Source organism: Lontra canadensis, unplaced genomic scaffold (assembly GCF_010015895.1).
Source record: "Lontra canadensis isolate GAN:19392208 unplaced genomic scaffold, GSC_riverotter_1.0 scaffold40, whole genome shotgun sequence".
NCBI classification, from domain to species: Eukaryota; Metazoa; Chordata; class Mammalia; order Carnivora; family Mustelidae; genus Lontra; species Lontra canadensis.
Window position 1 is genome coordinate 9,248,702 of NW_022631034.1, and position 25,536 is coordinate 9,274,237.

At 35.2% G+C, this 25,536-nt stretch overlaps 2 protein-coding genes and 3 non-coding genes across 8 annotated transcripts in view; all 5 read left to right on the plus strand.

Moving 5' to 3' along the window:
* The first annotated feature begins 638 nt into the window (after window positions 1-638).
* RABGGTB (Rab geranylgeranyltransferase subunit beta) lies at window positions 639-9,332 on the plus strand. Of its 4 annotated transcripts, none has more exons than XM_032870127.1 (9): window positions 639-736; window positions 1,812-1,919; window positions 2,998-3,195; window positions 3,995-4,100; window positions 4,937-4,989; window positions 5,072-5,182; window positions 6,076-6,201; window positions 8,224-8,373; window positions 8,735-9,332. In XM_032870127.1, exons 1-9 carry the CDS (start codon window positions 668-670, stop codon window positions 8,873-8,875), a joined length of 1,062 nt encoding a protein of 353 aa, XP_032726018.1. In that variant the 5' UTR covers window positions 639-667; the 3' UTR covers window positions 8,876-9,332. The 4 variants fall into 4 exon arrangements, with proteins under 4 accessions (XP_032726018.1, XP_032726019.1, XP_032726020.1 ...); XM_032870128.1 differs by having other exon boundaries at window positions 4,970-4,989; XM_032870129.1 differs by lacking the exon at window positions 5,072-5,182.
* Window positions 1,540-1,618, plus strand: LOC116875129. Its single transcript, XR_004384149.1, has one exon. It is a non-coding gene; the product is annotated as a small nucleolar RNA SNORD45 (small nucleolar RNA).
* Window positions 2,209-2,292, plus strand: LOC116875128. The gene has a single exon (XR_004384148.1). It is a non-coding gene; the product is annotated as a small nucleolar RNA SNORD45 (small nucleolar RNA).
* Window positions 3,342-3,413, plus strand: LOC116875131. Its single transcript, XR_004384151.1, has one exon. It is a non-coding gene; the product is annotated as a small nucleolar RNA SNORD45 (small nucleolar RNA).
* A 1,580-nt stretch (window positions 9,333-10,912) lies between the features above and the next one.
* The window catches only part of MSH4 (mutS homolog 4), a 95,386-nt gene continuing 80,762 nt past the window's right edge, over window positions 10,913-25,536 (plus strand). Inside the window, exons 1-4 of the mRNA XM_032870296.1 lie at window positions 10,913-11,197; window positions 15,144-15,326; window positions 21,085-21,245; window positions 22,790-22,900. Of these exons, the coding sequence (XP_032726187.1) occupies window positions 10,963-11,197; window positions 15,144-15,326; window positions 21,085-21,245; window positions 22,790-22,900 (690 nt within the window). The 5' untranslated portion in view covers window positions 10,913-10,962. The remainder of the gene's footprint in view (window positions 11,198-15,143; window positions 15,327-21,084; window positions 21,246-22,789; window positions 22,901-25,536) is intronic.

The window sequence follows — 25,536 nt, forward strand, 5'->3', positions numbered from 1 at the left end:
ATTCAACACTCTTAATTATTGATAGCCCATATATGTCATTGTGTCAGAACACTTCTCCAAATCGTTACTGAATGTTAATACAGTGTAAGGGTATAGGGTGCCAATATTTTCTAATGGGTGCTCAAAATACTTAAGTATGAAAGATCCAAGGAAGCACAAACGAAAATACCTGTAATAACACCCCTAGCAAATCTGAATGTAGTCGGAATGAAAAGAACATGGATGGTTTTTGTTTTTGTTTCAAAAGCAATTTACAAAACTTCCAGCTAGTAGCACTTGCTGAAGAAGTGAAGAGAGTGAGAGAGCCACATCTGAAACAGAAAAGGCAAGCAGGAGGGACATGTAAACATTTTAACATTCACTCAGAAAACACTGAATACTTCCTACATGCAAGAATTCCACTAATTACCATCCACTCCAGATCTTCAGAGTTCAAAGGGCCTCAGGAACAAATTATTTTTAAAAAGTAATTCAGATACATATTACTTAAAACTTTCAGACACATCAAGGTCACCACAGGACAAGAAAATGACCGCTAGAGAACTTGGGTTCAGGCAGCGAGGACAGCTATGAGCATTTGGCGGGGTCCTAGGGCAGCCAAGGAACTGCTCCTTCCTACAGGCGGGAGTGTGGTCAGCTATGCCGGGAAGGGGCCTGGGGGGAGCTTATGCGCAGGCGCGTGCCGCCTAAATCTACCCAGGAACGGAGTAAAGTTCTCTTTTCCGTCTCAGACATGGTGAGTGAGGGTGTTCTTTACTGTGACTGCGCGGGTGGCGTTTAGGTGGAGTAATACTGAGCACCTCAGTCGTTCTAATTGTTTAGCAAGCATTGGAGAACAGTTGGGTTAAGACACCGGCCGTGAAAGGGATTTTTTTAGGTTCAGAGAGAATGAAGTATTACTCAGCGTTTTTTGCAGACCTCGCGGGCGCACATACGGCTTCTAATTTTATCTAGGCTTTCTCCTAAGAGGCAGGCCTCAAGATTTAACGGCCCGATTTCTTAATTCCTCAAAAAAGCCGGGCCAGTCGGTGGTTCTTTTTTTCCTTTTTTCCTATATTTTATGGCTCAAAACCGATAAAGTCATCACTGATAGCGTTCTTTGAAGATGCAGTAAATTTCAAGTGGGATCTGATGGAAATTCACTAAATTTTTTCCGGTAATGGTCATGACCTACTTAGAAGGAGTTTTAGCTGTCTTGAAAACAGTAAGAAAGGCGGGGAACTAGAGCAGAATCCTCATTTCCTGAGGGCTTGTTGCAAATGAAGAAACTAAGACTAAAGATGGAGAAGATGAAAATAAAGGAACTTATTGATAAATTGATATCCTAGGATTAGTAAAATTTAATTAAAGAACTTAACTACGAATTACAGGGTACCTATATTTTATATATAAATATTTTACATTTTAATTTTAATGCTTCAGTTTTCTGCTGCATGTAAGAAGCTAAGTTCTGAATTGGCAAGATGGGGCTGTTTTGTGGTGTTTATTTTACTTTTAAGTGAAAGATAAGCAACAACAGATGAGGGTAATAATTTTTTGGGTCAATGATGAGCTGGCATGTATTCTGAATCCGAAGCTGATTATTACTACTTTAGCTCTAGAATTACTCTGAGACCTGAAAAATACCCGAATCTTCAGAAGAGCTTTAGTGCCTAATTTCTTTCTGGTCAGATACCTAGTTTTTATATAGAAAGTTCTGTGTGGCAGGATGGAATTAAAGTGAAGAGTTCGGATGTATATTGAATATATACACTGGGGTCAAGCATAAAAAAATGAACAGTTACAAAGTCACTGCTTTTTTGTTTTGAAAGGGCACACCGCAGAAGGATGTTATTATCAAGTCGGATGCACCTGACACGCTGTTGTTAGAGAAGCATGCGGATTATATCGCGTCCTATGGCTCCAAGAAAGATGATTATGTATGTATGATTCTGTGTTGAAAGTTCGTTTTATTTTGAAGAAATGACACTATTACGCATGAACAGTAAATGGGTCAGTATTTGTGGCCTGTGTTTCTTAAAAATGGAAACTCTTGCATGCGGAGGACTGAAGTTCTCTCCATGGGTGCAGTGAGTGTACCTTGGTATCAATTAACCATGGTTCTCAGAGGCTTTGACAGATAAAATAGATTCCCCATCTGCCTAGATGCTTAAGAGGTTTGAGGTAGAGAAGAGATTTGTATTTTTGTCCTTGAGGTATTACTTCCAAGGTCAGTGATGTGTTGGCATGTATTACCTGAATATATGGCTGATGTGTAATAACACTTAAGCTCTAGAATTACGCTGAGACCTTGAAAAAGTTTTACCTTAAGTTTCAAACCTTGAAGAATAGTTAACCCTCTTTGGGGCTAAGTAATGAAACTGAAAGTAAATTTTTCCCTGTAGTATCCAAACAACTGAATTAATTTACCATTTTGGGAAACATTGATGAATTGGTGACCTGTTAAATTCCCTAAGACTACTCACCAGACTGAAACTTTAACATGTATTGCATTGGTGACTAGCAAAAATTTATTTCTGATCTAGTCTCTGTACCAGTTTTTATGTCTCTGAGTAGCTACGGTTAGCTATTTAAACTTTTGCATGCCTTGGCTATTTTGGTTTCAAGTTGTTATATCATTTAGTAATAGGTAGTAGATAGGCTTTGTACATAGTCCATATATTAATAGAATTGATACTTGATTAATATGTAGGTACTCTGAAAGAAATACTCTGTCCCCAAACTTGAAAAAAGTTGGTATATTTTTTTTACTTACACATCTGGTTAGATCTTAAGAGAGATTAAAGTCCTATTTGTATTGTTAGTTGCAGGTGAATTTATCATATGCTTTGTAGATACTACTCCCTCCTAACCCCCAGTATTGATAGCCACAATTTTAAAATTAACACTGATATTAGTATGAATTGAATTAATAAGTATGGCTAGTTTTTACATGTTCTATCACTTTAATAACCCTGCATCAATTCAAACTGGCACATTAAAATAATTGTATTTTAGGAATACTGTATGTCTGAGTATTTGAGAATGAGTGGTATCTATTGGGGTCTGACTGTAATGGATCTCATGGGACAACTACATCGGATGAATAGAGAAGAAATTCTGACATTCATTAAGTCATGTCAACATGAGTGTGGTGGAATAAGTGCCAGTATTGGACATGACCCTCATCTTTTGTACACTCTGAGTGCTGTCCAGGTAAATACTAAAATTTAATAGTCTTGGTAGTGTATTCTCTTACCTGAGAATGGAGAAAGTGAACTGGGTTTTAGGAACATGACAGAATTGGTATCTGTCAAAAAAAAGTTTCCCTAATCTTTCCAAATGAAGCCTGTCTTTTACAAGGTCAGTGATGTGATGGCATGTATTAGCTGAATCCAAAGTTGTTGTAAATTGTAAAATTACACTGAGACCTTGAATGATAAAATGTTTATTTTCAGTATATGTAAATAACTTGAAAAATCACAAGGTAGAGTTAAGTGGTTTAATTTTGATAATAGTGAAGATCCACGATTACGACTTGAAAGTCTACTTCTGGGGGTGTCTGGGTGGCTCAGTAATTAAGTGTCTTCCTTTAGCTCAGGACTGAGCCCTGCTTTGGACTCACTGCTCAGTGGAAAGCCCACTTCTCCCTCTCCCACTCCCCCTGCTTGTGTTCCTCTCCCTGTCTCTAACTCTTGTCAAATAAATAAATACAATCTTCTAGAAAAATACTATAAAGTCTACTTCTGTATATGTAAGTTAGTATATTTAAAAGTTTGGAATATGAAGTTACAGTTTATATGGAGGAAATAAATTCTTTGTTACTGGTTTGGGTTTGTTGATAATGGCTGTGGCATAGTAGAAGATAGTCTGCACCATTGCAAAAAGGTCACAATGTGCATAGACAGAAGGATATGCTCGCTTGACAGTTTAAAAGGTAGTTGAGGAAGAACATTAGAACAAACGTAGCAGTGTTGAAGAAGTATTTACTTAATTTGTTTTGTTTTTATTACAGATTCTTACTCTCTATGATAGTATTAATGTTATTGATGTAAATAAAGTTGTGGAATATGTTCAGAGTCTACAGAAAGAAGATGGTTCTTTTGCTGGAGATATTTGGGGTAATGTCAGTCTCATTCATGCTACTAAAGTACCAATATTAAAATCTGTTTGGGTGTTTATTATAGTGATAAGATTTGTTGAAAGTTTTTAAGTACAATGAGTTGGAGGCTTTGCTAATAATTATAAGGAGATTTTTAAGTTTTTGATCTTTTCAGGTCCCACTAAGCAGCTGGTCTTACTGAAGTTAAATGGTCTGCTGGAAGTTCCAGCATGCACTGTGTTAGTTTATCAGCATACAAGAGAACTGGAACAGAGGGGGCCAGTCTAAAATTTGAGGTAGGTGAAATTTTTTCCCCCAGTATTTGGTGGCTTTGTAAAGTTTTTTTTTTTTTTTTTTTTAATAAACTATTTAATGAAGAGGGAGAGATATTCAAAAAACTTTACAAACTTACTGGATATTTGAGTGGAGGGAGGGAATAGTACTATCTTGATAAATGTAGATAATCTCTGCTTTAGGGCTGAATACAGTGTAGGCCTGAGAGACCAGCTGCTTCATGGGATGTGAAAATCTACTTTTATATAATAGGGTAAGTTTATTGTCACTGTTAGAAATTGAGTTGTCTTTTTGGTTCTGTGTTACCTTCTCTTTCTGGGTGCTCTAAGGAACTTAAGATGATTTTGCTGTATTTTTGGCAAATTTTCTAGTTCTTCGATTTCTTAGAAGTGATTTTACTTCAGATTCAGCTTTCGTCCTGCTAATTGAAAAGTAAATGTTAAGCTTGAATTCATGGAAATTTAAACATGGTAGTTGTACAGTTTTTCAATTAATTGGCATTATATATTAAGATCAGATACCTCTGGTAACAGTTTTCATTTAATTTCCTTTTTCTTTTAGGAGAAATTGATACAAGATTCTCTTTCTGTGCAGTGGCAACCTTGGCCCTATTGGTAAGTTTTGAATATTGTATTGGAATAATTAAGTTACCATGATTATTCTGGAATTCAGTAGGCTTATTTTTTCTGTTTGTAGGGGAAGCTAGATGCTATTAATGTGGAAAAGGCAATCGAATTTGTTTTATCGTGTATGAACTTTGATGGTGGATTTGGTTGCAGGCCAGGTTCTGAATCCCATGCTGGGCAGGTAATTTATTAATGCAGATTAAAATATGTAAGTTTTGAGGGGGTAAGTGAAAAATTGGGAAAATACATTAATAGCAGTTTCAGTGTCTGTTACATATGACTGAAGTTAATTTAAATGTAATATGGGATGTTACATAAGATTTGCTTAAATGCAGATAAAGAAATGCATTTTTATAGTAGATGTGTATATATTCCCTGTTGGTGGAAGCCCCTGACCCAGGCAACATAAGTAGGTTTATTATCACGAAAGACAATTTTTATTTTCCACTGCTTAACCGCCCCCCCCACAAAGCTTTGTTTATTTAATCTCTATACCCAGTGTGGGGCTCATACTCATAACCCCGGGATCAGGAGTTGCATGTTCTTCCAATTGAGACCGCTTTTATTTTCCATTAGTTTTTAACTAAGTAGATGGAAACATTCTTTTCCCTGCCTATCCTGAATATCTGTTTGCTTGTGCCAGAGAGGCAGTTGTATTTGTAAGTAGTGTTTGTACTATTGTGCATTGTATCTGTAAGTAGGTGTCCAATAAAATTTGCTTTTAGAGCCACCTGACTAGCTCTGTAGGTAGAGCACAAGATCTTCATCTTGGGGTTGTGAGTTTGAGTCCCATGTTGGGTATAGAGATTACTTAAAAATAAAATCTTTTTAAAAAAATTTTTGCTTTTAGCTATGAAGAAATGTTGACAATAGTATTTCATTGTAGAATTGGATCCTGGAATTAGTATGTTTGGATTTGTTCAGTTAGGTATGTGATATTTATGTGTTTGCAGTTCTGACTTGTTAATAGAAAGCAAGTTTTTAGACATAAATGACATTTTAATTAAGTAGTTTTTATTACTACACTACTGTTGAAAATTGTTATACACATGTACTTTATGTCTGTAATTTTAGATCTATTGTTGCACAGGATTTCTGGCTATTACTAGCCAGTTGCATCAAGTAAATTCTGATTTACTCGGTTGGTGGCTTTGTGAACGACAGTTGCCATCAGGTGGACTCAATGGAAGGCCAGAGAAGGTATTGATTCATAAGATACTGTGTTCTAATAGCTTTATAACTACTATAGCTTCTTGTAAATTGATAATGAGCTTTTACCCCTCCCCCCATTGCAATTTTTCAGTTGTACTTCCTAAAAAATGCTCTTGGCAAAAGTAAAACAGCTGGAGTGGAGATACTTAATAATTATGGTATCCATTTAAAAGACTTGAGGAAAAGATGTGTATGCTGCCTTCTGATGTTCTTTCTATGACAAAGCTGTCTTCTGGTCTTTCCAATCATGAAGTGGATTCTGGAGTTACCTGAAGGAAAACAAAAAAAAATAGCAAATATCCTAGCTTAGAAATACATTTATATTCAGACATACTATGTATTGTTAAAGTGGCTTTTTCCCTATCTTGAGGGTCTTATATTTTCCAGCCATTGAAATGAAGCTGTTTCTTGAAACTTTTAGTTATAGACCTATACCAGCGAAAATTAGTCCTGCATTAAAAGCTTTCTTTAGGGGCGCCTGGGTGGCTCAGTGGGGTAAGCCTCTGCCTTCACCTCAGGTCATGATCTGAGGGTCCTGGGATCAAGCCGCACGTCAGGCTCTCTGCTTGGCAGGTATCAAGCTGCATGTCAGGCTCTCTGCTTGGCAGGGAGCCTGCTTCCCCCTCTCCTTCTGCCTGCCTCTCTGCCTACTTATGATCTCTCTTTCTGTCAAATAAATAAATAAAATCTTTCCTTGGGGGAAAAAACATTCTTCATATTTGGGACCCAATGAGTAGTGTTAAATGAATACATGTATTTTGTACAGAAGTCTCTGTGTCTGCTTCGTGGGTGTGAAAGGACAATTAATTTACCAAATCAATGACTTTTAAAAATTACATTGCTAAATTTTTATTTAAAATCCTTACTAAAATTTTTAAGAAAAACCCAATTTTTGACATTTTGATTTGGAGAAAGGGGAATCAAATTTTCCTTTGCACATCCATAGTTCTCTTTCGCTTTCACATACTGTGTTCTAAATTGGGTCTGTAAGGGCTAGGTAGTAAATGTTTTCAGTTCTGTAAAATATATAGTCTTGTTGGCAAGTACATAACTACCCTAAAGAGTAGATGGTGCCATAAGAAACCAGTGGGGATAACTGTGTTTAAGTAAAATAACAGTGGTTACATTTGAATTGGATGTGATTTTCCTATCACAAGACTGTCTTTTGTTTTTCTGGATTTTTTTGTTTTTTGTTTTTGTTTTTTAGACTGTATTTTAAAAAACGGTTTACACATACATAAAAACTTGGGTTGTAGTCAAGTTAGACTTCAAGGGCTATAGATTGCTGGATCCTTGACAGAAAATAAGATAGGGCATGGTGGTGCTTTTGTCTGGGTCATTGTATTTTTATTTTAGATTTGCTTGTTCAATATTTATGAATAAGTTCGGTAGGAAAATACCCACAGGTGGTTTCTAGCTACTTACAGTCCAGTGAAAAACCTGCAACTTTCAACAGTTAGAAAATGGGTCAGGGTTGGGATTGCCAGGAATCTGCACTTACAGTGTAGGACAGTTTTTTATGTGCTTATGAATCACCCAGCGATTTTGTCGAAATGATTCTTCAGTCGAAGGTGAGATATTCTGCGTTCTTTAAACCCAAATGACCATTGTTTGAGGAGCCAGGCTTTAGGTTATTTTTAAGCAAATTACATACCTACCTGGACAGCACTTGCTGAAAATGCTCTGACTAGGGAAATAGAACATATATCACCATGGATTTCATGAGTGTTAACCACCAGCTTCTTGGATAAGGGACATTCATTGCAGATAAAATAAAGGTACAAGGATAGTTGTTACTGAGTGCCTAAACTCTGAAACATTTAGTGTGGGTATCTGTGGATTGAAATGTTTGGTCTTATCCCAGTGATTGTCTTTAAATCCAAGTAATTGTATTTATGAATTTTAGCATCTCTAACTGTATGCCAGTATATCCCTTAGTCTCCTCCGGCACCCTGTGTTTGGACTAGAGAATAAAATTGCGGCAATTGCTTGTGGTTTTTTCCCTCCTAGTTACCAGATGTATGTTATTCGTGGTGGGTGTTGGCTTCTCTAAAGATAATTGGAAGGCTTCATTGGATTGATAGAGAGAAACTTAGAAGTTTCATTTTAGCATGTCAAGATGAAGAAACAGGAGGATTTGCAGACCGACCAGGAGATATGGCAAGTATATTTCTGACATATTCATGTAATAGTTAATTGCTTTGAGTTACCTTTATGTCATTTCCAGACTTAAAAATGGATGATAATCAGCATTTTACTTTTTAAGCAGGATACTCTCTAGGTAACTTTTGAGAATATATGAAGGGAAAACAAGTTTGCAGAAATTTCTCATCACTTAATTGTCAAAAAAATTGTGTATGGTAAAAGGTCCTATGTTAAAGTTTGAAGTCATCATTTTTAGAAAACTAAGCATTTATTCAAGTAAAGAAAATACAATGGAATCCAATATAGCTTGTTCAGAAGTAGGGTTTTAGAAGTTTTCATTTTTGTAATACTCTATAAATTCTTATTTTTTAAATAGGTAGATCCTTTTCATACTTTATTTGGAATTGCTGGATTGTCACTTTTGGGAGAAGAACAGATAAAACCTGTTAGTCCTGTTTTTTGCATGCCTGAAGAAGTACTTCGGAGAGTGAATGTTCAGCCTGAACTAGTGAGCTAGATATTGATGGAGACATGAGACATTGCTTAGTATAGTTTTGCCATCTTAACATTCCTGTAAAGTGCTTAACAAACTTAAAAATGACTACTGTGTTACTATTTTGTATATGAATTGTATTAATTTTAATAAATTATATAATTATGCATAATGTAAAATAAAGATCTTTATCTTCAGCTTTAGATTTCCTTTTGCAATGCTATTTTTCTGAGTACAGTATTTTGTTTCTGCTTCATTGTATTTATTTGTATGTTTCCTTAACAGCAAACTCAGTTTTAAAGAACTATCAAGAAGTCTTTTGTTCTACTTGTTTTTCCCATGTGCTTCTTTCATGTTATATGATAATGGCTAATGTAAATTGATCTATATCAGTGAGAATGTTAATTGATTAAAAGTTGATAAACCCATCCATATATGAATTAAAAGATGCACCAGAATAAACGGCTGTTGAAATTTGGAACTGTTTCATAAGTTTATGGTTACTTTGGATTCATCACAGTGATTTAGGTAAATGGCACATTGCACCATTTTAGAATAGGACAGCATTCTGGACTACATCTTATTTTTTAAACATTTCTATGTCAGAATGCCAGCAACCTATCCAAGGAATTGTTGGCCCTTCAGGAAATAGAAGTTCATAGTTACCACAATATTTTTTGAAACTTCCAAAAGACTGGAATGAGCACAAGTATTCTGAGACTTTTACATTCTTGATGAAAATTATTTCAATGAACATTTTTCTTGAAATGGAAGTTGAAGTTTTCTCAAGCATGTTGGCAAATTCTAGTAGTTTCAAGAATGATGATCAGTGGGCTTTTGGCTTGCTCAGTTGGTACAGCATGCCATTCTTGATCTTGGGGTGGTCAGTTAAAGCCCCACAGTCGGGGTGGAGATTACTCAAAAATGAGTAGTGGTGGTTCACTTAGACATCATTCACCAATGTCAGTTGTAACATCTTGATGAGAAAATGCTTACATGAGATTCTTGAAATGTATACCATTATTTTGACAGTTTACTGAAGAGTTTAGGCTGAGTTGCCACTATTTTTCTGAAAGTTTTGGAATTGGATGGAACATAATCTTAAATGGTATCACTGGAAGTATTTGAAGGAATTTTGAGGATTCTTGCATGTGGGTGAACTGTGCTATTAAGACACCTGACTGAGGTAATTCAGCAACTGCATGAATTCAGCTTTTCTTAACTATCGAAGTATAGTTGGCAGTGTTCCATTGTACAACATAGTGATTCTGTAAGTCTGTTAAGTTATGGTCAATAATGTTTGAATATATTCCAATAGCAGTATCCAGAGTATTTTCTCAATCCTAGTTTCTTTGGGAAGTTGGTACTATTTCTATATTCAAGAAAATAGGCACAAAACTTAATTTCATGGAGGTAATTTGTTGCAAAGCTAGAGTTTGGGTTTATATAGTCTGTTCTTACTAATTTGTACCTACAGTATGAGAAACGGAGCTGTCCAAGAGAGATCTCATCCATTGACCTACTTCTTAGGTTATTGTGGATACAATAATATGTTTAATGGGTGAATATTATCTTGTGATAATGACAACATTCTTGTGGATATTTAAACTGCAGGAGGTTTTTGTGTTTCTCCACAAGAGCAATGTTAGGTGGGCTGAACACTGACATTTGTCTACACCATCATAGGCGTTTGGTGTCTAGTGATGGATAGTTTGTAACTTAAGCTAAGTGTATTTGGGGGTGTGGGAGATGTTCAAAAGCAAACACCTTTAGTAAAATACAGTGCTGTGAGACTAACGGGGGTACCAAATTTGATGGTCATTGATAGGCTTTGAAAAATTCTGTTCAGTTTATCCCTGCAGATTGAGGAGAGCTGTACTTCAGATTAAGCTCAAAGCCAAATCCCGTGGTGGGTGAAAGGACTGGGCACCCGTAGGAGTAGGGTTCCCAGGCATGGGTGGGGGAAAAGCTGGGGCTCGCTGCGCCTGCGCATGGGGGCTCTGTGCGTCTGCGCGCCGTGCTCAGGCTTTTTCCTGCGACGCTTCTCTAACTTCGGGTCAGTGAAGGGACGCTCAGCAATCTCAGACTTCTGCTTGGGAAGATTTGTGAGAATGCGGAGGCCTGAGGTCTCAACAGTCTCACCGTCGGCCCCTGCGGCTTCCCTCGCTTTGGGAGACCCTCGGTCTCAGGGTCCTTGCTATAATTTCGGACTCCAGGAGACTCCTCAGAGCGGGCCTTCAGCGCAGGCCTCTGCGTCCACCCCTTCTGGCACGTCTGCAGCCGCCGGCGACCGGAGCAGCAGCACAAGCCTCCCTCGCCACCCGCCTGGCGCCGGGCCAGCACTAGGCAAGGAGTATTTGGATGGATTCACGGGTAGCTAGAGCGCTGCAGCTCCGGGAGGTTTCCCAGCGCGGTGGCGGCTGTTACTTCAGAAGAGTTTCAGTTGTGATGTGGTTGAGAGGATGAGAATGGGGTGCTTTAGGAATTTGATGGGTCTGAGTGAGTGAAAGCCCGGACTCCTCAAGTGGGTGAATTTTTTTTTTCCTTTCCATTATAAAACATTTTTAAAAGTTATTATTTTTTAAAGATTTCATTTATTTGACAGATCACAAGTAGGCAGAGAGGCAGGCAGAGAGAGAGATAGAGAGAGAGGAGGAAACAGGCTCCCGGCTGAGCAGAGCCCAACACGGGGCTCAATCCCAGGACCCTGAGATCATGAACTGAGGCGAAGGCAGAGGCTTAACCCACTGAGCCACCCAGGAGCCACTAAAATTATTTTTATTAACATATAATGTATTATTTGCCCCAGGGGTACAGGTCTGTGAATTGTCAGGTTTACACATTTCAAAGCACTCACCATAGCGCATATCCTCCCTAAGGTCCATAACCCAGCCACCCTCTCCCTACCCCCTCTCCCCCCAGCAACCCTCAGTCTGTTTTGTGAGATTGTCTCTTACGGTTTGTCTCCCTCCCGATCCCATCTACAAATTGGTTTTATTACAAGGTGGGGATGGTAAATGGCTCAGTTCTGAGGAAGGCTGCAGTAAAACCTTATTTAATAACCGTCTGTCTCCCTCCCAAAAGTATATGACAAATGACAGAATTTGTGGAGTTTGGTGATAGGAGTGGTTCCTCTTGGCTTCTGAACTAGGATGAAATGAAAATAGATTCAATCCAGCATTTCATCTAATTCAGTTGAGTAATATGTTTAAGTATTTAACAGTATATGTCTTTCAATTCAAGTTCAACCCTTTTATTTTATATTTGGACAACTCCCCCTTTGTGGAAAAACTATCACTGTTTTTACACACCATTTTAGCACGATAATAAGGTAAATGCCAAATCCAGTGCTCACTTTTCAGTTCGCCTGTGTTTAATGTTCTTGACCAGTTTTCTCTTGAACTCTTAATTTGTTTTCCCTAATTCTACTCTTCCCTGTTTTTCTCCGTTCAGAGAACTGCTTTGCCTACTGTTATCAGTTCCCAAATTATGGTTTGTCCTTAGAGTTTTGGGGTTTTTTTCTAGGTCACTTCTTGGATGTGATTATCACTGCTGGGTTCTCCCCTATGCTCCAGATTCCTATTTCAGACTGTCTTCTGAAGTTTCTAGGGGGAGAGACCAATGCACACCTCAGACTCACTATATGATTAGTTGAATTCATCTCTCTACGATTCCTTCAGCTGTTTCTTAACTCTATCCCTGGATTGTCTAAATCTTAAACCTGTAAGACTTCAACAAATTTCTCGCATCATCCAGTTAATAAGTCCTATCTTTTATCTTTTAAATAATTCTTTCCTCTCTGTTTCTGTGCCGTTACAGGCTCTCATTATTTTATGTGTGAATTATTGCGTCAAACTCTAGCATTGGTGACTGGATAAATGGTAGTACTACTTCCTGAGAAAGTGGGTTTTGTAGGAGAATCAGTTTTTAGAAGGAAAATGAGTTCTGTATGGACATTGTAAATGTGAATAACCTTTAGGATATCCATATGATCACTCTGAGACAATTGAATTTATGGATCTTGGATTAAGAAGAGAAACTTAGGAGAGATTCAGATTTGAAAGTCACCAGTGTATTTGAGGCCAGAGGAGAGAAGATAAAGAAGACACAGCCAAATAGAGGTCAAGGAAATTGGAGAGCAACTCAGACAAGTGATAAGTTTCCAGAAGGAGCTTAAAATCTAAAAGTAACCTGAGGACAAGAAACATCCCTCTCTGTCTCTAGCTCCTGGTAACCACTCCCTTCCTTAGTTCCTGTGGTGGAGCACATGGGTTTTATATGCTTCTTTATGATGATATCCTTATACTGCGTCCATACCTTTGTAAATACTTTCTTTATCAAACTTCTCAAAGTATACTAGTTGAATGTGTCATCCAGTTTCTGCTGGTACCTGTGTAAAGGAGTCTGATTTTATCCCATGGTGGGTATGGAGAGAGTGAGGAATTGTGAGAAAGGAAATTTCTTTTTTGGAAAGATCCTTGGTGATTATGTGAAGAATGGATCAAAGAGGCGTAATACTAGAAGCAAGGCCTGAAGAAGATACAGGCTTAAAATGGGCCAATAGGAGTAGAGATGGGGAGAAATTTTAGTGGTATTAAATTTTTTTTTTTTTTACTAGACTTACTGATTGGGTGTTAAGATTGATGAAAGTGGGGGTGCCTGGGTGGCTCAGTGGTTTAAGCCTCTGCCTTCAGCTCAGGTCATGATCTCAGGGTCCTGGGATCGAGTCCCGCATTGGGCTCTCTGCTCAGCGGGGAGCCTGCTTCCCCCTCTCTGCCTGCTTCTCTGCCTACTTGTGATCTCTCTCTCTCTCTCTCTCTCTCTCTCTGTCAAATAAAAAAAAAAAATCTTAAAAAAAAAAGATTGTTGAAAGTGGAATTAAGAATGATTCCTTAGTTTATGACTTGAGTGACAAGGTGCAAGATGTTATAGTTGGCCACAACTGGTAATAAATAAGCTTTGAGGAAAAAATAGAGTATATTTTTGAACATTTAAAAGTCTGGAAAGATCTCTAAAAGTTTATATCCAAGAGGTAGTTAGATTTAGGGACCTAGAGCCGCACTGATAGAACTTTCTGTGATGACAGAAATATTTTATATCTGTGTTAATATGGTAGCCAACAGCCAAATGTGGCTTTTGAGCATTTAAAATGTGGCTAGTGAGGCAGAGTTTTTAATTTTAGTTATTTTTTATTTAAATAGTCACATGCAGTCAGTAGCTACTGTATTGAACAATGCATTTATAGACCTAAGAATGGGTCTTGCATTTTTAAAGGGCTGAAAAGTAAAAGAAAATATTTTGTGATGTGAAAATTATGAGAAATTCAGATTTTAGTGTCTGGAAGTAAAGTTTTATTGAAACATAGCCAGGCTCATTCATTTACTGTTGTCTATGGCTGCTTTCCCAATATAGTGTCTGAATTGAGTAATACTAGCAGGATGTATGGCACACAAAGCCTAAAATATTTACCATTTGGCCCTTTATTTTAAAAGTTTGCCAAAATGTGCTTTATAGTTTAAGAGAAGTTAGGGCTTTATATGAAGGTTGAAGGGTATAAATAACTAGAAATAGATATTACTAGAGACCAATATAATAGATGAGATGCCCAGAGAAGATGTGTAATGCTAATATGTGAGAGAAGGTAAAAAGGTATGGAACCTTGGGAAGCCAACAGTTAAGAGGCAGACAGAGGAAAAAGAATCTGGCAAAGTAACCTAAAAGCAAGTGGTAAAGGAGAAGCAGAGTTGTCATGGAAGTGAAGGGGAATAGGAGAAAAGAGCCCCAATATATAATTTTAAGAACTTTTATGTGCCAGGACATTAAGGTAGACTGCTTCATGTATATTCTTTCTGATTTTAAGGCAATTCTGTTAAGTAATATATCAGTAGGAAAGTGCCTGGACAGGGAAATGAATCCAAGTGAGTCTAAAACTCTTTTTATACTATTTGTATGGAAGGAAGGAGTGTCAATGAAGTTAAATCAAACGAGGAAAAGAGGTCTTGTAATTGCTATATACAGTAAACATAAATGATGTATTTGAAGATTTAGAAGGTAGTTTATGATTCTATCAAGAGTAGTCTCCATTTGAAGAAGCATATTAGTAAGCACTTTTCCTTATATTTTAGTACAAGATTATTTATCAATAGTACCATTAAATTTGTCATAATTTGCTGTATTTTTAGAAGTCATCAGATAAAGTTTTATAGAAAGTAAACATGATATAAATTATATTGATTAAAATATTGCATAATTCTGAAACTTTAAGAACTGATATTTAATTTTTCGAATTTAGGTTCACACTTCAGGAATAAAAGATCTAATGCAGAAAACACATTTGCATCAAATTTTAATTTTGGTACAAGCTCATCTTCTACACGAGATAGTAATTATCCTCAAATACTGAAAACTCCATTGTCTGCTGGAAATCCCCAGAGATCAGGTTATAAAAATTGGACACCACAAATGGGATATTCAGGTAAAATGAAAATGAGTGGAATGTTGATTGAGATGACTTTGAAACTTTTAAGACTTGTAAATTAGGGTGGTTAAGTTCATTTGAAGTTATTTGTAACTAATAGAGATGGCTGAAAGAAAAATATTTAGTTTACCCATATCCATAATTGAAGGTTAAGTTAATGCTACATGTTTCTGATATTATTTGTTAACAAGTGCAGGTCTGCATTATTTTAACTATTCTGACTTAAAAAAACAAAAAGAGAAAACTCTCCCTTTTATACATGATATTTACTGAAATCTAGAAGTTGATCCTGACAGTACTGTTGTACAGGATTTTTTTTAATACTTAAATTTCAGTTTTTATCTAAATCTAGTTTCTCTTGAAGGGAAAATGGATGAAATAGTTCTTCATGTGTAAGTATTCTCTAAGGTACATGCAGTGAAATTTCTTGGATACAGGATATATGAATGTATTCATTTACAAGATAATAACAAATTGTTTTTCTAAGTGCTTCTACCAGTGTACACTATTACTAGCAACATATGAGAGTTCTTGTTGGTCTGCATCCTCTCCAACAGTTGGTATCGTCAGACTTCTTAATATTTACCAGTCTAGCAGTTGTAAGATACTAACTGTAGTCTGAATTTGTATTTTCCTGGTTATTAATGAGGTTGATTACCTTTTGTGTACTTTTTGACCATATAGCTTTCATTTTTGTGTGTGTGAAATGACTGTTCATGTGTATTATCTATTTTTCTTTAGGTTTATTTTTCTGGGTTTGTAGAAATTCTTTATATATTCTGAATATATATTCAGAGTAAATATTTTTTTGACAAGTACATATATTGTGTATATCTTCTCTAGGTTTGTGACTTGTCTTCCTCCTTTTCTTATGATGTTTTTGGATGAACAGAAGTTCTTAATTTTGTACATTTTTAGTAAATGTTCTGTCTCCACTTTTAAAAAATCTTTTACAGTTGTTTTTTTTTTATGTCTATTAAGTTTCTTTCTTTCTCCCTTCCATCCTCCCCTTCCCTCCTTCCTTCCTATTTCTTTCCTCTTTCTTTCTTCCATAAATTACACCCATTGTGGGGCTTAAATTCATGACCCTGAGATTAAGAGTCACATGCTTTACCCACTGAGCCAACCAGGTACCCTATTAGGCCATTTCTTTCATTGTGTTGTTTACATCTGTATCACCAAAGACTTTTTTGTACTTATATTAAAAACTCCCAGTATGATTGTGGACTTGTCTGTTTCTCTAGTAGTTCTGTTAATCTTTTGTTTTGCATATTTTGAAGCTATTTTAGTAGGAGCCCAATAATTTAGCATTGGTATGTTGTAGTATGAAATGACTCTCTTCATCTTTTAATATACTTTTTGCTTTAAAGTTTATTTTGTCAGCTATTAACATAGAAATTCCTTTTCTTTAGGTTAGTGTTTATATGATACATATTTTTGAAATTTTTGACTTCCTAACTTCCAGCCTTTATACCTGGTATTTCCTATGCTTAGGAACACTCTTTTCCCCTTTCCATACAGTCAATTCTTATTTATTCCTCAAGTCTAAGCTTAAATGTTATACCTTTCAGAAAGCTTTCTGTAATCTTATAAGTCTAGGTTGAATCTCTCTGCTACCTGCTCCCATTTCACTTCACATTTTACTAATGATATTGGTATTTTAATTGTCTTTTTTCTCCACTGCACTGTAAAATCCATGAAGGCAGAGACTGTAGCAGTCTGGATCTAATTTGAAGATTGAACCATATAATGATTTAAACAAGGGTGATTTAATATAAAGAATTATTGAACTATGATAGAAGACTCACTGTAGGATAGAAGAAAACTCTGTAAAATACTCTAGAGCTGAGGGGAGGCCCAAGAGGTCATATTTGGAAGCAGGCTCTTTTCAGGACTCATCTCCAAATCTGGGGTATAGATCTCCTTGGAGAAAGTGAAGTTGAACCCACTAGATGGCTGCAGGTTTGCCATTTGCTCATTTTACAAGATAATAAATTGTTTTTCTAAGTGCTTCTACCAGTGTACACTGTTACTAGCAACATATAAGAGTTCTTGTTGGTCTGCATCCTCTCCAGTGGTTGGTATTGTCAGGCTTCTTAATATTTACCATCTACTGACCCCAGAGGAATTGTTGCTACATGGGGAATTTAATGTTGATCTCTGCTGTTGGTAGGTTAGGTACTCACAGTGTGGTTGACCAGGTCAGCCTTGGTAAGAGGAGGTTCATGATGTTGAGCCCATGCATATCCTTGCTACCATGGCTGCTTTGTTCATAGATTTACTAAAGATGCACTGGGTTGGCTGGGAAAAGAGGCTGGTTGATATCCATTGAGTGTATCATTTTGTCTACCTGATTATTAAGAGTTCCCTCTATAATAGTTGCCCTTTAGTGGGCATTCACATGAGACACAAATATTTTCAAAGTTTATGCCCATTCAAAGAGGTCCATCTGCATACTTTTCCCCCAGCTTTCCTTCTTATTACCTTCCAATCCCGTTTCTTCCAAGTCCCTGACTATCCAGGTAGACCATCACCAACTGCTTATGAATGAGTCTAAATCTGTACTTCTGTATAGTACCTTATTCCAGACTACCTTATTCCAGACATGGTAGATAACCAAAGGTACTGGTCAAAGTTCTGCTCAACAAAAGATCAAAGTGAATGAAACAGCTAAAAAAATTAGAATAAAATACTAATGCATATCAGATATCTCAGTGAAAGAGTTTTATAACAGAAAAGCAAAGGAAGAAATTATAAAGTAAAAAGATTATCTATACAAAAGCAGAAATCTTCAAGCTATCAGATCAAGATTGGTAGCAACTATAAATCATTTTCATTGATTTACAAAATTTTCATAAACAGATGAAAAACATATAGATTTAATAAAAACTGTAGAAAAAGACATGAACATCTCAAAAGAAAATACAGAAAATGAATGGATATGTTAAATCTGTTCAATTTTGACAGTAATTTTCAAAAATACAAATTTAAGTGTCAGTAAATTAAATTAGGACTATAGGGGAGGGGATGGAAAACTGGGAATAAATCAGAGAGGGAGACAAACCATGAGGAACTCTGGATTCTGGGAACCAAACAAGGTTACAGAAGGGAGAGGAGTTGGGGCATGGAGTAACTGGGTGATGGGTATTAAGGAGGGCACTTGTGATGAGCACTGGGTTTTATATGCAACTAATGAATCATTGAACATAATAATAAATAAATACAAGGAAAAATGAATTAGTAATAAGAATATAATACATTTCAGAAGTTAGTAATGGTAAAGACACAGTAAAATTGATTTTTCTCATATACTACTGATGGAATCAAAAATTGGGGGAAAAAAAAAGAATTGATACAGAGGCACTTGTCTGGCTTAGTTGGTTAAGCATGTCTCTTAATATTCAGTGTTGTGGGTTTGAGCCCCACGTTGGATGTGGAGATTATTTAAATAAAATTTTTTAAAAAATTGGTATAATTCTGAAAGAAATTTGGTAATACATATGCGATCCTTAACAAATGGTTTTCCTTTGTTCCAATAATTGACTTCTGAGAATCTACAATAACGAAATAATAGACCCGCAAAAAGCGTTAGGCACTAGAATGCTCATTATATTATTACTTACATCAGAGATAACAGTATAAGCATTCTTTTAGAAGTTTAAGAGAGATATCTTCTGAGTCTACTAAATTTCTATTGGAACTTGGTATTTATTTTCCAATTAAAAATAGGAAGGTCGTATTTTACTGCAGAATTTAAACTGCCTTAGATCTAATATAAACTCATATATCTAATATAAACTCAATCATAATGTATAAATCAGATGGCTTTCATAGCAAAGAGGGATTGGAGATCTAGACATAATATATTTTTAAATGAACTCTTAAATTGACTATTCACTAAGATTACATAATTATTTAATTTTGTAGGCATTATAATAGAAGAGTAGAAAAAAAATGAATCTAGGTCAGGGAAGTAGAAGAGAGAAGAAATGGGTTCTATTGAAAGATTGACAAGGGAATCAAAAATAAATTTGCTTTTTGACAATAAAATTTTAGGTATTTTTGTCTGACATTTTTTTCATCCATGAATAATGCCTCATATTTAAATAATTTCATATACTTTACCAAAAAACCCTTTTATATTATTGCATTTAATTCTTACAACAACTTTTGAAAAAGGTTGGTATTTCTACTTTCAAGATGAATAAATGGTAGCTTTATAAAGGTTTAACAATTTACCTGAATACTCATTGTTTGTAAGGCATAGATCTCAAAATCAGTAATAATATGTAAAGGTTAGGAGCACCAGATCTGGTGTCAGGCTGCCTGTGTACAAATTCTGACTTTAGTAGCTCCATCTGTGCTTCAGTGTCCTTGTAGGTAAATGGAGTAAATAATGATATCTATTTGATAGAATTGTGATAATTAAATGAGTTAATTCAAATAAAGAATTAGAACATTCTTAGCACTTTAATAAAGTATTATAATAAATATATAATACACATAATTATATATAATATATAATAAAGTATCCAACATTACACACACAGTTACATATAATTGGAATTTATAGTTACATAATATTTTATTCTTTTTTTTTTTTCAAGATTTTATTTATTTAATATGAGAGACAGAGGCAAAGGGAGAAACGGGTTCCCTGCAGAGCAGGGAGCCAGATGTAGGGCTCTGTCCCAGAACCCTGGAATCATGACCTGAGCTGAAGGCAGACGCTTAACCACTGAGCCACCCAAGTATCCCTATAATATTTTATACTTTATAAAATGCATTCATAAGCAAGATGGGATTGGGAGGGAGATAAACCATAAGTGACTCTTAATCTCACAAAACAAACTGAGGGTTGCTGGGGGGAGGGGGGTTGGAGGGGTGGGGTTATTATGGACATTGGGGAGGGTATGTGCTATGGTGAGTGCAGTGAAGTGTGTAAATCTGGCGATTCACAAACCTGTACCCCTGGGGAAAAAATATATGTTTATAAAAAATAAAATTAAAAAAAAATTAAATTAAAAAAATGCATTCATATATATAATCCCATTTGATCCTTTCATTACTAGTTCTTGAGTTAGGGCAGTTATTACATTTTGTGATTTTTGATTATTTATTATGAAATAATTTGCTCAAATTCATATAGCTTTTAGATCCTAGAGTAGGGTAAATAATCTAGGTTTTCTCATCCCAAATTCAGTTTTCCTTCATAACTCCATTCCAATAAAATGCAAAATAGGACAATGTATAAGTTACTTCTAATTTTGAAGTTAAGTTTTGGCAGAATACTTTGAGAATTAACATTGTTATTTGGTCTGGATATGAAAAGTTGTTTCCTGATGAGGAAAAAAGGGTTATTTCCTTGGATATTAAGAGCCATGTCCTGAACTTTATGCTTGAGATCTTATTAAAAAGAATGAGATCAATTGCGGAGGACCACGGGAAGGGAAGGAAACTGAATGGGAAGAAATCAGAGAGGGAGATAAACCACGAGAGACTCTGGACTCTGGGAAACAAACTGAGGGTTACAGAAGGGAGGGGGGTTGCGGGGATGGGTTAACAGGGTGATGGGTATTAAGGAGGGCACCTTGTTATGAGCACTGGGTGTTATATGTGACTAATGAATTGTTGAAAACTACGTTAGAAACAAATGATGTACTATATGTTGGCTAAGTAAACGTAATAAAAAAATAAGAATGAGAACATACTGTTATTAATGTTTAAACATTTTCTTTTAAAAAAAATTTAACAGCTCCATCGTCATCTGCAGTTTCAACAAACTCCCCATCAGTTGTTGCAGCTGTTGTAGAAGGTAGAGGACTTGCCAGAGGTGAAATAGGAATGGCAAGTATTGATTTAAAAAGCCCACAAATTATATTATCTCAGTTTGCAGACAACACAACATATGCAAAGGTAAGTATTTATACTCTTAGAAAATGTTTGACCTAGTGTGCACTATGTAGATTTTCAAGTCCCTGCTTTCCTAATTAGTTTACTTTTTCATGGAATAACAGTTATTCACAATTGCACTAATGTAGGCTACTCTGAATTAAAATTGTTTTACATCTGATTTTAATCTTTGAATGTATTTTGCCCTAAAAATAATGTGCTTTGCTGTTATATGAACGTTTCAAATTACTGTTAATTTCTAAAATTAACCTCTTCAAGTTAATAGTTCCTGCACTCATTCCAAAGATTATATATTAATAATGCTATTGCCAAAGGGTTGTTTCCACTGAATAGTATTTGAATTTTATTTTCCAGAGCTCAGGGAAATTGGTCTTATAGGCCAGTCATGATTTAGCCTCTTCTTCCCTTCACTTCCTATCACTTATCATTAATTTGGGCCACTGGCCTGTTGTCATGAAGATTTCTGTCACTTACCAGGTAGAAGTAATCTGCTTCTAATCTCTATATTCTAAAAAGTTATTTGACCCAATTTCTATGATTAAATATGTATATGCTATGTTATTTTTAGCATTTTATTGTTTTTTTTTCCTTTTCCTAATTCTTCTTTATGATTTCTCAGTACACTGGTTTCCTTTTCCTACCTAATAATTAATTTTTTAACATAGCTATCAAACTACATGATACTGTGTGTAACTTTATCTCTGGGTATTTCACATTTTTATGCAATTTAAAAAAAACATAGGAAAAGCTTTTTTAAAAACAAATGTTTGGCAGATTGACTAAGAATTTCTGTGTCTGGGGTGCTGGGTGGCTCAGTTTAAGCATCTGCCTTTGGCCTCAGGTCATGATCCCGGGACCCTGGGATTGAGACCCACATGGGCTCCTTGCTCCGTGGGCAGTCTGCTTCTCTTTCTCCTGCTCTTTTCCCTCAATCGTGTTCACTCTCTCTCTCTCTCTCGGATAAATAAATAAAATCTTAAAAAAAAAAAAAAAAGAATTTCTGTGTCTGGGATAGTTCCAAGAAATGCATCTGTATTGTGAAAAGAATAAGTTGTAAAATATGAGTTTCTCATCTGTGTTTCTATCTGTTCAACTTCTAAGCTTTATCGGTGTGGTCATATTGACTGAATCACCACAGTTACACTTTTGAATGTGTTTATGTTTTTTATGGAGATGGATAAAATACCAAATAGAAGAATTTATTTTAAAACATCTTATTTTAGAAATATATATCTGATAAGTTCAAATTAATTTTTGAGCTCAGAGCTGTTATAAATTATTGTGAGGTAAAATATAGCCTATGTTTATGATATTTTATTTATATGAGATATATATACAAGATATATTTATATATACATATAGAATATATGTTTAATATATCACTATTAGAAGTATATTTTAACTGACATATATAATTAGAACAGTTGTAATTTTGTGTATCTGTGAGTTAATTTTAAGTACTTATCTCTCAGAAAAATATGCCACTTGTTTGGTTTTGGAGAATCCTAAGCTTACGTTGAAGAAATTATTTATTCAAATGATTTTAGGTAATCACTAAACTCAAAATTTTATCGCCTTTGGAAATAATAATGTCAAATACTGCTTGTGTTGTGGGGAATTCAACTAAGTTGTTTACTCTGATCACAGAAAATTTCAAGGTAAGTGATTTTCATTCTCAATAGTAACATTCAAATCTTACCTTATTTAAAATCCATTCTATATTAGGTTTTTGGAGAACAATAATTTGAACAACTATATATTTACCCTAAAGTACTCACTAAACACAAGTCTGAAGCTAAAGAACAATTAGTACATAAAATAAAAATGACAGGGCTTCCACTTATTTGATTTGGCAAATCAAATCTACCTTAAACAAAAGGGAAACTGTTAGCACTAATAAGGGCTTCTCAGAGTGTACAGGAGGCAGACCCTTAGCAAAAACAGATTTCCTTAGGTATAGCTGTGTGGAAACTAGGTATTGTGCTACCAGACTAGTTGAAATTGAAATTTTTGTTCTAGGAGATAGCACTGTCAGCAAGTACTTTTTTTTTTTTTTTTTTTTTAGAGAATTTGATTTGTATTACAGAATTGTCTTAGCTTCCCCTGGTAGCATGTATTCTTTACAGTTAACCTACTATTCTAAGCCTCTGTATGTGGGACTGTGGCAGGTTAAGTGTTCTGGAACTTTATCTAATGAATGCTCTCTCTGCAAGTGAGAGCTTTTCAAACATGCAGTTTGCTTCTTTCCTCTAGCAAATGTTTTGGGCAATGGGGGCTGTAGTTCCAGACCAAGTAGGCAGCATGGCAGTTGGAATAACCACCTGAGGAGTGCAACTTATTTTCAGAATATATTATACTTTTTTATGTTGGTAGCCTTAACTTTAACACATTTGGTATCAATCTGAGATTTAGAATCCAATGAGTTCTTTTATTGTTCTTAATATATTCAGCATTTGCAATTATATAAGATTTCTTGTTGTGCTCTTAGAGATCCTGTGTAGTTCAGCTGTCTTTGACTTATTGCTAAAAATGACCTCTATTGTCAGTCTGTTGTTTCTATGATATAGGTCTCTTTATCTGTTACCTCTTTTATTCATTACTTCAAACTTCTTTTCATTACCTTTATTTATGTATACTGTTTCAACTTTTGTTATTTTGCTCTGCTTAAGCATTTTAAGTCTTGGGTTGTAACAGGAATTCAACTTAAAGTAGCTTAAGTTAAAAAAGAAAGAAAGAAAGAAAACAGAAAAAAAAAAAACAAAACCCAGAAATGTATTGGCTTATGTAACTGAGAAGCCAAATTGTTGGATAAATCTTACCTTACTTAGTCCCACCACCATCCACCTTTTTTTTTTTAATTGTAGGTTATTTCTGTGAGGCTTAAGATAATTATGATGGCTACAGATTGATATGATATCTTATCCAATTCAGAGAAAAAATGTATTCTTCCTTCCAGTTTCCATATATAAATTCCAGGGAAGGACCCTAATGGGCCCTGCTTTGTTCATATTCCTACATGTTAGACTAATCACTATTTCTCAGGGTAGAAGCACCATGATTGATTAATCCCTGGTCATTTGTTTTCTGTGGGACACAGCTCTGTAATCAACAGTTACGAAAATCACATGGAGTGTAAAACAGATGAGTCCTTCAAAGGCAAAAATAGCATATATTCATTACAGTTGAGATGTAGGGCAGTATGGCATAGTGCTTAAGAATAGAGGAGTCAGACTGCTTGTTTCAGATCTTGACTCTAAGTGATCTTGTGCATGTTAAGTTACTTAAGTTTTTTTCATTAGTAAAATAGGGACAATAATCTACTTCCTAGAGAATTGGTATTTTATATAATGTAATTAGTGAGATGACCTCATTGATTAAGGTTACATTTGGGCAAAGCCCTAAAGGAAGTAAGAGACAGAGCCATAGAAGTATTTGGGTTAAAAGTATTATAAGCAGAAGGGAAAAACTAATATTATTATCATTATTACCACACTTAAAATTTAAAAAAAACCTTCATTAAAAGAGAAGCACTATGAAATGGAAGGACTTTGTAGCCAGAGAAGTCTAAATTCAAGTCTCAACTCTGGCACGTATTAAATGTATGATGTTAGAAAAACTACTTGACTTTTTAGAATTTTACTTGTAAGAAAATTGTAGTTAAAATAAGACTTACATCATGGAATTATTGTGAGATAACTTAAACACTCTTGGTGCATAACAAATTCCCTACCTCCTCATGAGTTTTGTTTTTTTTTTTTTGCTGTCTTATAGCTCTTTCATAGTTCATTGTTACTATATTATTTTTCTTATGTATTATTTTTATTCAGAGTAGGTAAACCTTTTATTCTACAACTTCATGCTTTTTTCCCCTACTCTTTTAAAAAAGTTCCATTATCTCCTTTTCTTCTAAATAAATTTACCTCATGTATATAGCATCTTATAGATTTGCTAGCTGGAATTGATGTTTTCTTCCTCTGCAGCTAATACATTATAAAGTTCTGCTCTATCTCAATTATGATGGAATATGTAACACCAAATATAAAACCTGGGTGGTGGTGGAGCTGTAGAATAAAATTAGTAGAAGGCAGAGACTCTTGTGTTTAAATTTTATTATTGTACCTACCACATCCAATTAAATATCATGTGACTGTGGTCTAATAAGAGCTATAGACTGCCATAATTCACTTAGCAAAACAGATAATCATTCTCTTTTTCTTAAATCATTAAGCAAATATTCTATTTAACTCTGGAAAATAATAAATAATAAAAAAGAAACTTTATACGATATAAAGCC

Bases quoted from the DNA above. Each gene is read 5' to 3' on its own strand.
- RABGGTB (XM_032870127.1), top strand. From the start codon at position 668: ATGCGCAGGCGCGTGCCGCCTAAATCTACCCAGGAACGGAGTAAAGTT. The intron at 737-1,811 runs GTGAGTGAGGGT...TTGTTTTGAAAG, and splicing joins TCTTTTCCGTCTCAGACATG to GGCACACCGCAGAAGGATGT. The intron at 3,196-3,994 runs GTAAATACTAAA...TTTTTATTACAG, and splicing joins ACACTCTGAGTGCTGTCCAG to ATTCTTACTCTCTATGATAG.